General features: G+C 39.6%; 1 protein-coding gene and 1 long non-coding RNA gene across 4 annotated transcripts; one reads left to right on the top strand and one right to left on the bottom strand.

The window, feature by feature from the left end:
• Positions 1–779: 779 nt before the first annotated feature.
• LOC126378985 (uncharacterized) lies at positions 780–13,527 on the bottom strand. 3 transcript variants are annotated; one of them, XM_050027559.1, is made up of 5 exons: positions 13,390–13,527; positions 4,605–4,703; positions 3,464–3,552; positions 2,153–2,280; positions 780–1,683 (listed from the first exon to the last, which is right to left on the bottom strand). In XM_050027559.1, exons 1-5 carry the CDS (start codon positions 13,525–13,527, stop codon positions 1,538–1,540), a joined length of 600 nt encoding a protein of 199 aa, XP_049883516.1. In that variant the 3' UTR covers positions 780–1,537. The 3 variants fall into 3 exon arrangements, with proteins under 3 accessions (XP_049883516.1, XP_049883517.1, XP_049883518.1); XM_050027560.1 differs by having other exon boundaries at positions 780–1,680; XM_050027561.1 differs by having other exon boundaries at positions 3,464–3,537.
• On the top strand, positions 6,979–13,899 carry LOC126379046 (uncharacterized). The gene is made up of 3 exons (XR_007568226.1): positions 6,979–7,173; positions 13,398–13,545; positions 13,777–13,899. It is a non-coding gene; the product is annotated as an uncharacterized LOC126379046 (long non-coding RNA).
• Positions 13,900–15,288: the final 1,389 nt, after the last annotated feature.

Below are 15,288 nucleotides of genomic sequence, written 5' to 3'. Positions count from 1 at the left end.
TAATGACAAGGACTTTTAAATGTACAGCCAGAGCAGAGTCCAAAATCTGCATGTTGTGTTTTTTCCAGACACTCAGTTAATGCGTTGAGAATTTTTCCTATTGGGATTCTTATTGAAAAAAAATAAAAGTTTAAAAACTAAAACCCAACTACGGCAAAATGACGCTCTAAAAAGTACCTATGAAACAAGAAAATAGGTATATTTCTCTGAAATTCTTCCAAATAGTGATGTTTAGATAGCCGTGGTCGAATGCCGTGATAAGCAAACTTTTAGGACAGATCGGCATATATACATAAATACATACTTACATACATACAAAACGGTCAAACAAATAACCCTCCTTTTTGATTCGCCGAAGTCGGGTAAAAATATCTTGCAAGAATAGCGAAATCACAGAGATACTATCTTACTTATGTGACTAAAAGAAAATTAACAACACGTATTTTAATAGGTATTTTATTAATTAAATGATAGCGCGACAGCGAAATATTGAAAATCTAAATATTATGTTAACTGTAAACAACACGTGCGGCTAGCAAACAAACAACACCTGCACTTGTTTACGACACACGTGCAAGGTACGGTAGTGGGGACAACCCTTATAAGAAGGCGAGCCGCACGAGTTGTACCATTCTTGTGTCGAACTCCGTACAGAGAACATCCAATAAAAGTAATCCGTGACAGTGAGCCATTGTTTAACTGGCGCTATGCGTCCTCCACAAAGGTCACTGTTACCTTGGGATCAGAGTATAATATTCTTACTCTAACAAAAAAAATAAAAAAATAATAAGTATTTGTAATTGTAAGACATCTTATTATAACAATTTTATAACACATTAACAAGTTGTTTGACAAAGACCTAAATAATTAGCTAATTAAACATCTAAATTAATATTATATCACATATTTGCGATAAAAATTACGAGACTTACAAAGCAGCCTCTGCGGCATGAGCCTTACCTACTATCCACATTGACGCGACAAATATCTTCGACCAATACTCTCGCTACGTACGAACAGCTTTGAAATATTGGCATCACAAGGTTAACTCAAATATGTTCAGTACGGTCACGAGCATTAATATGTATACACTTTGGTACCATGTCACATTAACTTTTTTGACAAATTGAACAGTAAGTCTCACTAAATGTCAAATATGTTAGTGCGACAGAGTCCTACAGTGGGTACATTATATTGCTCATGACTGTACCGACACGACAGGACACACTCATACCTCACACCCTAGCACAATCCGGAAGCCACGCATGCCGCAATTGCTGTAGTACATCTATGTTAAATAAATTCTATTAATTAATGTCAATTCTTGACTTAACAACATCTAGCTTACTATTTAAAGTTAACAAACTTGCCTCTGCTGCACGAGTTACGATGTCGCGCACGACGCGATAAATTCGTGAATGTAAGCTACCTATACTTAACCCGTGCTACAGAGACACAAGAAAAAGATGAAAAATAACAACAGATATTTAATTTTGTCTAAATTAATTTTGTAGGTAAGTAGTTACTTCCATAAAAGTTACGCAGATGCCATCTTGGCTGCCGCCGCCGCCGCCGCAGCCGCTGCCTTCTTCTTGACAGCTAGCGCGGTGCGCTGCTTCGCTTGAATCTTCGCCTTCTGGCTCTTAGAGAGCTTTCGTTTCTTGTTCGCTTCGTTGTTCGCTGCTGAAATTGATACGGGATAAATTAATAAACATATCTGTTTACTTCGTGACTTGATATCATAAACAAACTCTGCATGCGGGGTGCACAGGATGCGCTGTCGCGTGCGATGCGATTAATACCGCAGGCGACGATAAATAGACGCAGCATGCGCTATCAACATAAGTAAATGGCGTACATTGATTAATTGGAGGTGTACGTTGCGCCAATACGATAGAGTAACCGTGTAGACCCCACAATGCTGCGAGTGGGTCATACAAGATGTTAGTGACACCATAAAGAATACTGAGGGAGATGATTTAGACCATGATTCTGAGTCGATATCAAGTGGAATTTCCTGTCAGAAAAATCATTAAAATTTTAGTGTTTTTTTTTATTATTAAGTATTTTCAATTTCATAGTTTTGCGACGGACGGAGAAAGTTCGAGTTAACATCTTACAATACGGATGTAACTCTAACGCAGATACTCACCAACATTAGTAGCATGTCTGTTGGCAGCTGTCCGCGCGAGTTCGCCAAGCGTGTTCGCGAGCGCGGCGCCGAACCGCGCGCAGTCCACACGCGCGGCCGAATGCGCTCGAAGTGCTAGAGTTGCGAATCTGTAGATCATGGGGACTGAATTATTACATACATACATACATAAACTCACGCCTATTTCCTACCGGGGTTAGCCGAGACTATAGAATTCCATTTGCTTCGATCTTGACACACTTTTCTAGCTTCCTCCACATTCATCAATCGCTTCACGCACGCCGGTTCCGAGTAGATCGTATTAAACCTTTTCTAAGGACATCTCCAATTGGGCAATGTACGTTCTTCTAGGTCTTCCTCTGCCAGCCCTACCATCAACTTTCGCTTTATATACCGCTTTCGCAATTCTATTATCCTTCATCCGCTCTACGTGTCCAAACCAACCTAACATTCCCTTCTCAATCTAAATCACTATATCGTCTTTTACACCATATCCCTGTCTGACTGAAAGATTAGATTGAAAATGACGTAAATTAAGTTTTATTTAGCCCCCGCGGCATACCGCCCACGTAGATAACGCCAAAGCATACGCAATCTACGTAGGGATATAAATATCGTGGGCTTTGAACTTCGGACAATAATCACCGTGGTCCTGTGGTACGGTCACGAGCATTAATGTATACACTTTGGTACCATGTCACATTAACTTTTTTGACAAATTGAACTGTAAGTCTCACTGAATGTCAAATATGTTAGTGCGACAGTTCGAACCCCGGTATCGGATTTGCACCAATGAGTTATCAATTTATCTTAACTGCAGTTTTCACTTACACAATTGGCTCGACCATTATAGACGGCGATACGGCTCACCTATCACGTTGGTCTAACAGAAAGCTGATCTCTGACTACTCCAATTGCAATATCGACTTGAGCTTATGTTTTATGTTGTGTTATTCTCTGCATAGTTTAATGCCGTGTCGTGACTATGACGTTCTTATGCGTCGTAATGCTGATCTTGATCTTTTCGACAATAATATTACGAAGTTTAAACGATTATTGTGGTCTCACTTGCTTCTTTAGCTATCTTACTTACTTTTGTTTTGGCCTTGTGGTAATGTTTTTAGTGTATTAATATTCAATTCTTTATTCATAATAAATATTACACAATAAATATTATTTTTGAGCATATTTATTTGTAAGAACATATTTAATTACAACGCGTTGATAACGTTTATGAAATACAATAGAGTTAAGAGTTAAAAATATGTCGAACCCAAGTCCTTTTTTTGTAAAAATAGCTGCTTCACTCACCTGCCAGCCAGATCCTCCTGCTCGGTGTCGAGGTCACAAGAGTTGGTGGCGTTGTTTTTACCGCGCCCGATCATCTGCGACCAACGAGACTGCGTGAAAATATTTCAGACTACCCACAGAGTCATTAGGCTACGTTCCCATTGACGCGGAGCTGAGCGGAGATGCGCAGGAATCGACCAATCACCGTGAGGGAGAGAGTGACAAGCGTCTTCGTTTTTCGCTCTCTCGAACGCTGTGATTGGTCAAATCCGCACATCTCCGCTCTTCTCCGCCCATCTCCGCGTCAGTGAAAACCGGCCTTACGGTCTTATTCAAAGATTAGGTTACGTAGAAGCACACCCCGGACACGTCATACAAACAACCTTGTTTTACACAGATGTGTCTACAGCAGACTCTGCACGGTGATCGACACGCGCGCGGCGCGAAATATATCGAGGTTTTTATCTACTTGAGTAGACGTTGTATGGCAGAAGCATATAATATAAAAATAATTGTTGTTTGATATTTTAATCAGATTATGTATAGAATTGTGTTGCTACTTATGTTCCTTCTTTTTATTTTGATAATAAAAATAATAATCGGTGGAAAACGTAACTAAAAATAATTATCATTTATACCCAAAACCAAGGAAAAATAAGGAAACGGTTTATTAAATCATATATTTGGAGCATTGCACTCTATGGAAGTGAAACGTGGACTATGACACAGAGAGACAGAGAGAGGTTGGAAGCGTTTGAGATGTGGTGTTGGCGAATGGAGGGTATAAGCTGGACTGAAATGGTGTCAAATGAAAAAGTGCTGGAAAGAGTTGAAGAAAAGAGAACCATATTGAAGACTATAGAGAACCGGAGAGGAAATATGATTGGCCACCTGATACGACACGATTCATTTATAACAAACATTATAGAAGGAAAAATTGAAGGGAAGAGAGGAAGGGGTAGACCTAGGATAACATTTGAAACAAATAAAAGAGAAGGTGCAGGTCGTGTCGTATCGGGAGGTGAAGGTTTTGGCGGGAAGAAGAGAGGAATGGCGGTTACTCCACCGACAAGAGCGCAGCTCTTAAATAAAGAGAGAGATACCCAAAACCAAAGATAAAATACGAAAATCCCTCAATATAATGTAACGTTCATCAATTTACCTTGAAAGTCTGCGGGCATATTCCGAATAGATATCTCTCTAGAGTAATTTTAAGCTCGTCAGCAAACAAAAGGGCCGCGCCATCATGCAACGGGGGAATCTGAAAAGAAAACACAAATTCAAATTAAAAAAAAAAACAAAAAAAAAATTTGAAAATTTGCTTACAAAGTTAGCGCTTTTTGAACGTCAAAAACTAAATTACATAAAATGTAACTAGCTGTCTACAACATTTGATTATCTAATCAAAAATTATAGCGGATATTATAACAAGTAAGTAATAAAAAAAACTCGTCAAATCAGTTACTTTTTACTAAATGTCAAAACACGAAATTGCTAAGTATGGAATTTGTATGAAAACGCGGCATGTGACGTCACGACGCAATCGGTCTGCCCGTTTGGTTAGTACGGGTTAGTAGTTCTATTGCAGTCGTGTCAACTGCATTCAAACTGCACCAGAACTGCAATTTGCGGTTGGATTGCAGTTGAAATGTGGTCTGGAGCCTAAATCTACAAGCAGTTGAACGAGTTTGTTGTAAACTTGTAACACACAAACTACATAAACTGACGTCTGTTATCGTAAACGGCGTAGGCATAGTCACAAGATGTAAATCAAAATTATCGCCACACTTTATTTTAAATAAGGTGGGCGTGAATCGATCCGTGCATCGTAACCTGTAATAGACACGTATAATATTAGTTGGAGGATTGCCAGACACGTTGTAAATTATCATTTAATATTAGCGATTTCAAACATCTCATCTGTAATTAGGATGAAGGCAATTTTAACAAATTACAGTTGGCTTTAGGAGCTCGGTGGCGCAGCGGTAAACGCGCTCGGTCTGCGACTGTTGAAGTTAAGCAACTTTCGCAAAGGCCGGTCATAGGATGGGTGACCACAAAAAAAAGTTTTCATCTCGAGCTACTCCGTGCTTCGGAAGGCACGTTAAGCCGTTGGTCCCGGCTGCATTAGCAGTCGTTAATAACCATCAATTCGCACTGGGCCCGCGTGATGGTTTAAGGCCCGATCTCCCTATCCATCCATTGGGAAGGCCCGTGCCCCAGCAGTGGGGATGTTAATGGGCTGGTGATGATGATGAATGTAGCTAGCGAATTACTTATATCTCCTCAGTTCCGCGATAAGCGTCGCGCCACTCGCTTTATCGTAGCCATGCAGTCCCCGCTGTTTACTTACTCGAGGCTCATGGCTCTACCCACCCCATTAAGGATAACGAGCGCGTATTACGTCTGTTTAAAGTTTCTTACATAATTTACAATAAGAACTAGAAATGCGATTATACTTTTTTCATTTTAGTAAACAATTTTTTACTAAAGAATTTTTATTTTAAGTAGGTGCACGTCTTTTTTTTATTGTGACACAACTTTCGTTCTCACTTTAAAACAAGATGTTACATTGTGTCTTTTTTAAGACCAGTCAATATTTCATTTAAGAATGTTTATTTTTTCTTTGCATAAGTAGGTTATGGCTCCAATGCCAGTGGTGAAAAAAAAAGTAAAAAAGCAAATTTTGAGACACTAGCTGGTCTCCATAATTTATTTATTACTATCCCTGGTACGCTATTCGTTCGCCTGGAAAATCCCTCCTTCGCTCCGCGCGGTTGCTGTGAAGCGAGGGCTGGAATCAGCGCAAATAAATAAAAAAAAACACTAAAACAATAAGTAAATCTTTTGCTGAGTAAATATAAAAACATTGGTCGTGGGTAATTTATTTTTACGAAATGGCAACCCAGGGCGGGATGACGTCAGCTGGTCTAACCTTGAAATGTTAGCTGTCACTTTCTTTTGAGCATACCAGGGGGGTTAAAATGGCCACATCGAAGCAATTCATCTGAGAAAGCAATATTTCAATTTGACATTTGTTAGCATTGCGCACTTACTTTTATATGCGCAATTAACATTGCTTTCTTAGATTAATTGCTTCGATGTCGCCATTTTAACCCCCCTGGTGGCTTTTTGGCGGGAACGGGACAGTTGCTTTCTTCATTGAATAATCTAAATAATTATACGAAGTGGTGTTTTGTGGTTAATGATCGCATTAAGTTAGTCGGAAGACATTCGCGACAGTGTTATTGTATCGGAATATTCAATAAACAAAGTCTATCTATGTATTTTCGCTTCGTGCCAACAAGCCTCTTCATAACTCGAAAGTTTATGCGGACTTTTGAGTTAATTCGTTTGGGGTTCGGAGCAGGAGTCTGCTCCGAGGGTGGGGGCTTAGGTTTCATAATCATCACCTTTCATCATTTCATTAATCATCAAGAAAAAAAATACGTAAGACATGGCTGTATGGGCATAGTTCCCTTTGCCTTACCCTTTGGCGAAAACCAAAACAAAAAAAAAAAACAAAAAAATGACTATGTACCTACTTCATTTACGCAACGTGTTAAGTGGATTATTGTTCAAAATACTCGCTAATCGCTCCCCGCTGACAGACGCCGGCGCAAAACATAACCGTTTATTATTTTGTTTCATTTATTTTGCAAACCATATCGTGGGTGTTGATTTATTTTAATATCCGCCAGTCGTAGAAGTTTAGAGGTGCTAGTGATGGGGTAAGTCACAGGTAAATACGCTTTTTACGTACCTGTTACTGTGACTGGCGTGCGTGTATGACACGATTGATGAATGTGGAGGAAAGAAGAGAAGTGTGTAAAGATCGAAGCAAATGGAATTCCATAGGCTCTGCTTATCCCGGTGGGAAATAGGCGTGAGTTGTATTTATTTATTTATAAAAAAAGGTACACCAACAGCTTATAAATACAACATGAAATAAAATAAAAGTCACATCAGGAATTAGACTGTTACATAAGCCAATTATAAGTGCACACAACATTTGCAGCGTAAGACAACGTAATCGTTTAGGTAGATAACTAAATTAATATACAAATAGAAGTAACACAAAGTAATTTTTGTGATATGTGTTGTGTGTTACTCCGTGTTTTAAATTATATATTTGTTTTGTATTTGTTACTGTGGTGTCCCTTTATAATAAACGTTTCTTTCTTTCTTTCTTTATATGTCCCCACCGGGAATCGTACCCGGGACCTCCGGATCGTGAGCCCAGCGCTCAGCCACTGGACCACGGAGGTCGTTATGTAATGTAATTTTATCAATTATTAGTGTGCAATGCAAACAAATGTAACACAAAGTAATTTTTGTGATATGTCCCCACCGAGCACCTGTGTTACACCGACAAGAGTGTGGCTCTTAAATTGATGATGATGATGATGGTGTCCCCAACGAGAATCGAACCCGGGACCTCCGGATCGTGAGCCCAGCGCTCAACCACTGGACCACAGTGGTCGTTATGTAATTCTATCAAATATTATATACCTATTATTTTGGAACAGTTTGTTCCTTTTGAAATACCAGCAACTTGCCCATCTCTTGTCTAGTTCGCTACACCTCTTTCGCGCGTCGTAATTTCGCATTATGAATCACCACGGTCATAATTTTGTTCGTATGCAACGACTATTTATTTATTTTAAGATATGAATAATTATGTACTTACCTCAGTGCATGTTAGCGCGCCCTTAATATTTTTTAAGTATATTTCTTAATACTTAAAACAGGGTGTTAGTGACATCGTAACAAAAACTTTGAGGGATGATTCAGACCATGATTCTGAGTTGATATCAAGTGGAATTTTCCGTCGGAAAAATATAGAACTGAAAATACATACATACATAAACTCACGCCCGTAATCCCTGATGGGGTGAACAGAGCCACAAGTAATCAAAGACAACTTGCAGCCACTATTGATACGAAGTCCTAAGATGGATATGATGAACCTTATGGTGATAAGGGATCAGCCTATCGCCCATAACATTAGTCCATCATGTTAGAGGACACAATCCCTCTGTCGGTTTTTACGACATGCCCGGGAAGACAACCAGCTGAACGAGTTCTATGTTTGGCGATACGGCTCACCTATCACGTTGGTCTAACAGAAAGGTCGGTGAGGTGCATATTTAGCATAAGTACATAAATCGTTTCATACACGCACGCCGGTTCAGAGTAGATCGTACTAAACCTTTTCTAAGGACATCCCAATTTGGTCAATGTAAGTCCTTCTAGGTCTTCCTCTGCCAGCCCTACTATCAACCTTTTTCGTAATTCTATTATCCTTCATCCGCTCTACGTGTCCAAACCAACTTAACATTCCCTTCTCAAACTTAGTCACTATATCGTCTTTTACACCACATCTCTGTCTTATCACACTGTTTCTCACTCTACTTATCACTCAACTTCACACCGCAGATGCTACGCAAAGACCTCATTTCTACGGCAACCTTCTAAACTATATTTGCCCTCTAAACTAGGATAAATCCGGGGAAACGGATGACAACCCTATGTATATTAAACGTTGAGACATTTCTTGTTCATCATCATATCCCCTTCTCATTTTTTTTTTTGACGTGACTTATTGTACATTTGCCGCAGATGGCATTAACTACTTGGCCGGACAAATGGGGAGCGCTGAAGGCTCTCACCCGATACAACGTTTAAGACAACAGGCCTGAGGGTGCCCAGTTGGGCGCGAACCTCGGCTCAGGGCGTCGTCTGAGAGGAAAAATATTTGCAAGAATTAATCGACCCTAGCGGGTCGATAGCGATAAGCGCTGAATGAGGGAAATCGTCAACCACGCCGGCGGGGTCGGTATCGGGGTCCTGAAGTGTTTGGTGTCGCGAGCTGATTGGCTGCCTCTATGGCTAGAGTAATCCTTCTCAATCTTAGTCGCACTATATCGTCTTTTACACCACATCTCTCTCTTATCAAACTGTTTCTCACTCTATCACTCAATTTAACACCGCAGATGCTACGCAACACTTTGAAGATTTGCTAAGATAACTGATATGTTTATAAGGTAGCAATAATCGTCAGAGTGGCCGGTAGAACCTGGACTAGAACGGCTAAATGCAAGGAGGAGTGGAATAGATTGGGGGAGGCCTTTGCCAATGGGCACACAGATACATACCTAAACGTTACCGCGAATAATGGAATTTGTATAAAAATAAAAAAAATATTGTATCTGAATTTATGGCTAATAAAAAAAAAAAAAACAATCATCGTTACGAGTTAACATCATCATCATTGGCCTTATACATCTGTTTCAGACGATTTATGACGTCATTGCCTCGAAGAAATGCACTTTCTTTCATGGCTGTGCAAGCCGATCCTAGAGCGGCAAACTCTACCGCACACTCTACAGGAGAAGTCTCCAACTGGTGGATTGTTGTCGGTTTGATGGCGTTTCATTCTCCTGCTCGCCAGTGTGTCAAACCAGGTGTGATCATGAGTGTCGCGTCCATCGAGCACACGCTTCCTCCACAGGTCTCGATCGTCGGCGAGCTCCTCCCATGCCTCGTGGTAAATTCCAAATGAGCTCATGTCTCTTTTGACGCAATCTTTAAATCGAAGCACCGGTCTTCCGACATCTCTCTTACCGTGTGCTATTACGCCAAGTAAAACACGACGTGGTAGACGGGAAGGTTCCATTCGGAACACGTGCCCCAGCCACTTCAAGCGCCTCTGTTTTAACAGAGCCGTGAGGCTGGGTAGCTGCGCGATTTCAAGAACCCTCTCGTTAGTGACCCTGTCTTTCCATGAGATCTCCAAGATGTTCCGGAGACAACGCATTTGGAATGTGTTTAGACGGCGTTCCTGTTTCGCATACGTGGTCCACGTTTCGGCACCGTACAACAGTATGGACAAGTTGCAAGCCTGGTAAACGACCCGACGAGTTAACAAGATAGATTGTAATTGGGACCCTCGCTCAGCAACAATAACAGCTAACGGCCTCCGTGGTCCAGTGGTTGAGCGTTGGGCTCACGATCCGGAGGTCCCGGGTTCGACTCCCGGTTGGGACATATCACAAAAATTACTTCGTCCCTAGTTTGGCTAGGACATGGCTGATCACCAGATTGTCCGAAAGTAAGATGATCCGTGCTTCGGAAGGCACGTTAAGCCGTCGGTCCCGGTTACTACTTACTAATGTAAGTAAGTAGTCGTTACATGAGACATGTCAGGGGCCTTTGGCGGCTCAATAGTAACCCTGACACCAGGGTTGATGAGGCTAGAGCCACGCTCTTGTCGGTGCAGCATTTTCCATGCTACTTTTTTAGGGGAAAATAGGGCAGTAGTTTCCATCTTGCCTTCCGCCCCGCAGTACTCTGTCTGACGCAAGTGGGATGGCGCCCAGAGAGTAGTCTATTACAAAGCCATACTAGGACTCCTGTCCTCCGTCTCTGTATAGTACTGACAGTTACTGCTGCCCTCTGCTAGGGTCCAGGATTACATAAGTACTCGTATTTAAAAAAATCTGTGATAATCCTTAACAAAAAATTAAAATTGCTAGGTAGGTATATAATATTTTTTTATGGAAAGTGTAATATAATTAAGTATTTTAAAAACTGGCACTGCACATGAAAACAGACTTTGGCATCTCGATGTTCATTTTGCGCAAGTCTTCTGGCGTCAGAACCATAAAAATGATCGTTTTGTAGGAAAAAATAAGCGTTCAATGGCATTGTAGAGCTAATTTGGACTTTCTTAGGATTCCGCAAATTCAAACAAACACACACGTCGACGTGTTTGCATTGCGCACTTACTTTTATATGCGCAAATGTCAAATTGCAATATTGCTTTCTTAGACGAATTGCTTCGATGTGGCCATTTTAATCCCGCAGGTATGCTCAATCCTATGACAAGCCGCCATTGCTAGCCCATCGATGTAAGTGTTACCATTAAATTGGTATTCCAACATTCCAAGGAGGTAACTTTTATTATTGAAAATTATGTGAATTACAGACCAGAATTACTATTACTTGTCACATATATAAATATCATTACAACTGTAAATAAATCTTTTACTAAAAGTACAAAATTTCCTTGCAAAGTAAATTAAAAAGTTAGCTTAAAATTATGCAAAAATATAATGTAATGGCAGAAGCATATAAAAAGCAATATAGAATTATATTGATACTTATATTTCTTCTCGTTACTTTCATCAGAATAGTAAGGGGTGGAAGATGTTATGCCTGGGTGTAATAACAATGTTCATCATTTATACCCAAAAACAAAGATAAAAGATGCATATGTCTGTTATGCATGGAATTAGAAGGTTAAACGAAGGAAAATCTATACAGCGCCATCTGATATTATAACCCAAAATACGTCACGTTAAAAAAGGAACAAGTATTATACGGGTCTTTGGGTCTTCCTATTAATATTTTTAATCTACGTCACATTGCGTGGCACTTTCAAAAAAAAAACAAAATAGTCTGGTTATTATCATTTTAAAAATAATAATAATTCGCTCGTAAATTGAAAGTGTGGACAGACATTATGAAATTGCGGGATTTTATTGGCCTGTGGGATGTTCGTGGTTGTACGACGAAATCACTAAAATTCTCTTTCATTTCGACAGTTTATTTTAAATGATAGTGTAATTAAAGACTTTCATAATGGCCCCGATTCCTGTAGACATTTAATTTTATTTTAAGTTGTACCTGTCATTTTCTTATACGCCGAAAAGGAAAGGAACGGATGACTGTCAACAAATTCATTTTAAAAGGCATGAATAAGTCTACTTAACTCTATTGGCCGATGTAAAATTTTTGACGGTTGTTTTGGATTTCTGCTTAAAATTGACGTGTGTTCCATAAATTTTATGCCTGTCGATTACCCGTCCCTTTCTTTTTTAGCGGATAAGAAAATGACAGGTATAACTTAAAATAAAATTAGATGCCGTCTGCAGGAATTAGCGCCATTTTCTCGTTTCCACTTGCGTGTTAGATGGCAGTGGCGGCACAGAGCCACACACCGGACACTTCATACAAAACGCCTCATTGTCTCTTCTTCTATCGTGTGGGTTGTGAGGTGGGGTTGGGGTTGGTAATCCCATCAACCCTGGTGTCAGGGCTATTTAAACTAAGTACTTAATAAAATAAACAAATAATACAAGTACATAAATTACAAAATGTGAAGTTGTTGTGGTCCTGTGGTATATCAGCTTGCTTGTCAAACGGGGAGCGCCGGTTTGAACCCCGGTACCGGTTTTTTTTTTTATTTATTTTTATTGTTAAATTGGTAAGTACAATTTTATTTCTTACAATATTATCCCGCCAAACTGTTACGTTTGATGGCGAGATGCACCAATGAGTTGTTAATTTAGCTTATACACATAAACAGCCTATATACGCCCCACTGGGCACAAGCCTCCTCTCAATCAACCGGAGGGGGTATGGAGCATACTCCACCACGCTGCTCCACTGCGGGTTGGTGGAGGTGTTTGGGCTAGTATCCCGGGACCAACGGCTTAGCGTGCCTTCCGAAGCGCGGAATCGTCTTAATTTTTCGGACAATCAGGTGATTCAAGCCTGAAATAACCTTACCACACAAAGGACAGTCTCATAAAGTAATTTCGACCATGTCCCCATCGGGAATCGTATCCGGATCTCCAGATCGTCAGCCCAACGCTCTAACCACTAGTCCACCGACGGCCGTTAATATATGTGTGTGTGTGTGTGTGGTGTGTGTGTGTATGTATGTGTGGATGTTAGTGTGTAATTATATATTAAGTGCAGTTTTCCCTAACACAGTTGGCTCGACCATTATAGACGGCGATACGGCTCACTTATCTCGTTGGCCTAACAGAAAGCTCGGTGAGGTGTGAGTACTTAGTTCATCTGATAATCGTGAGTTTATGTTAAGCTTGTTAAAAATGGATTATCTAGGTACTTGAATAAGGAATAATAGTACTCACTTTCTTAGGAGTTTTAGCCTCGGCAGGAGTGACACTGGGATTTGCTGGGGTTTCATCCGTCAGCTTAGCTCGACTCTCCACACACAAGAAGATGAGGAGGACGACAGCCAAGCGCACCCCTTGCCTTACCGACGCCATCTTTTAAAACTTTAAAAGGTATTTTAAGTGTCCACTTTTTGTCCTTATAATTTAAAAAAGTTTTTTACACTAGATTTTTTCCATATTTAAAAAAGATAATAGTTTTGTTATTTTAGCAGGATACCTAATTTGAAAAAAGACCACAAATAAACTTTTTAATTAATTTGGTATTTTAATCGTTCTTAACACAAAAGTTATTTAAAATGAAGTTTTTTTTTTTAATTATTATTTTTTATCTATTTACAAAAGCGCGGGAAAGCTGTCGATGCGTAATGGCGGCTTCCAGGCTACTGGAGACGGCGAGTCGTCGGCGTTATTTTTAGATTTTATTTTGATTTTATCGAACACGCAGCATTAGCGGATACAAGTGTGCCAATACTTGAAATGTATACTTGAGAATTTTGCTTTGGGAAAAGAAAAATATATTATTAAGTTAAGTACTTTTATATATAATATATTAAGAGTGTGCTTGTAATGTCAGAATTTACTTCACCGGATAAAGGGTAGCGCTGAAGCCTCTATCTCCGAACTAAACGTAGAGAACCTGTTGAGAACATTAATTCCCTAGTCGCTTGCTGGGTTATACTTATAGATGTAAAACAACCGATTTAAACCGTTTTAAACAGAATTTTGCCGTTTTAAACCCCAAACAAATCGTTTTAAGCTATTGAAAACTCGCCTACAACAATAAAATAACTGTGTATTAAACTTCATTATGGGCAATTTTTAGTCACCTGACGTCATGTTTCGTTTTAATTAGTTTATAGAATTATCAATAGGAAGTACCCACGACGGACCAACTAGAACTAAACACGCTAAGTATATTATTATCAAACAGTGAGATACACATTAAAAACTCTTTACACAGTTTAAAGGCACTCCGTTATATCTCTACCTCGGTAATATCAAGAAAATGTAGTTATAATTAACAAAAACATAGTCATCAACAGCAGCCGTTTTAAACCGAAAAAAATGGTTGATTTCGGTTTTTTAAACGGCTTTTTTCGTTTTAAACGGATTGGTTTAAATGGTTTTAAACCATTCATTTATAGTTGTAGTATAGGATTAGATGAAACTTGTAATATTCTAATGGGCTGATTGGATGCAGATGGTTCAAGACCGCCAGAATCACAAAAGTGCAGAAGACGACAGGAGGCTTATATCCAAAGTTGGATAGATGACGGGCAACAATGATGATGATGATTATCTCTAATTTTCATTTTATACATTGTTTTAAGTTTACGCGGTTATTATCATAATTAAAACACATAATAACGGGTTCTTACTACGTTTAAAGTAGGGATATGAGGATAGAGGCTATTAAATCAGAAAACATAAAAATTTCAATAGGGAGGACGGGTTCAAATTATCGAGCATGTGGAATCCAGTGGTAGGTGTTGTAAAAAGCTTAAAACGGCCTAATGTGGTGACAAAACGTGAGGACACAGTGAGTGTGGTTTGTCGTAGTGAGTTTGGTGCGAGTTCAGATGGTTCCGAACATTCCGATATCAAATACATAAAACAAGCGGCAAAGAAAGAGGGTAGACAGATATGTCTACCCGTAGAAAATTATGGATCTACCTACTCCACTCCAATCTCAGTCATCCCGTGATCATGGCACTTGCAACAGTGTTGAAATATCGGGAGTCTCATATCCCTACTTTGAACGCGGTAAGAACCCGTTATTATGTGTTTTAATTTTCATTTTGTATGAAGGCGGCTAAAGTCTATTTTAACTTTCTTTTTGCATGACAATAACAG

The sequence above is a fragment of the Pectinophora gossypiella genome, chromosome 27 (genome assembly GCF_024362695.1).
Source record: "Pectinophora gossypiella chromosome 27, ilPecGoss1.1, whole genome shotgun sequence".
NCBI classification, from domain to species: Eukaryota; Metazoa; Arthropoda; class Insecta; order Lepidoptera; family Gelechiidae; genus Pectinophora; species Pectinophora gossypiella.
This window is presented reverse-complemented; position numbering and strand designations above follow the sequence as displayed.

Coding starts and splice junctions, on each gene's coding strand:
- LOC126378985 (XM_050027559.1), bottom strand. CDS start 13,527: ATGGCGTCGGTAAGGCAAGGGGTGCGCTTGGCTGTCGTCCTCCTCATC. Junction 4,704..13,389: donor AGGCTAAAACTCCTAAGAAA/GTGAGTACTATT, acceptor TTTTCTTTTCAG/ATTCCCCCGTTGCATGATGG. Junction 3,553..4,604: donor TATGCCCGCAGACTTTCAAG/GTAAATTGATGA, acceptor ATTTTCACGCAG/TCTCGTTGGTCGCAGATGAT.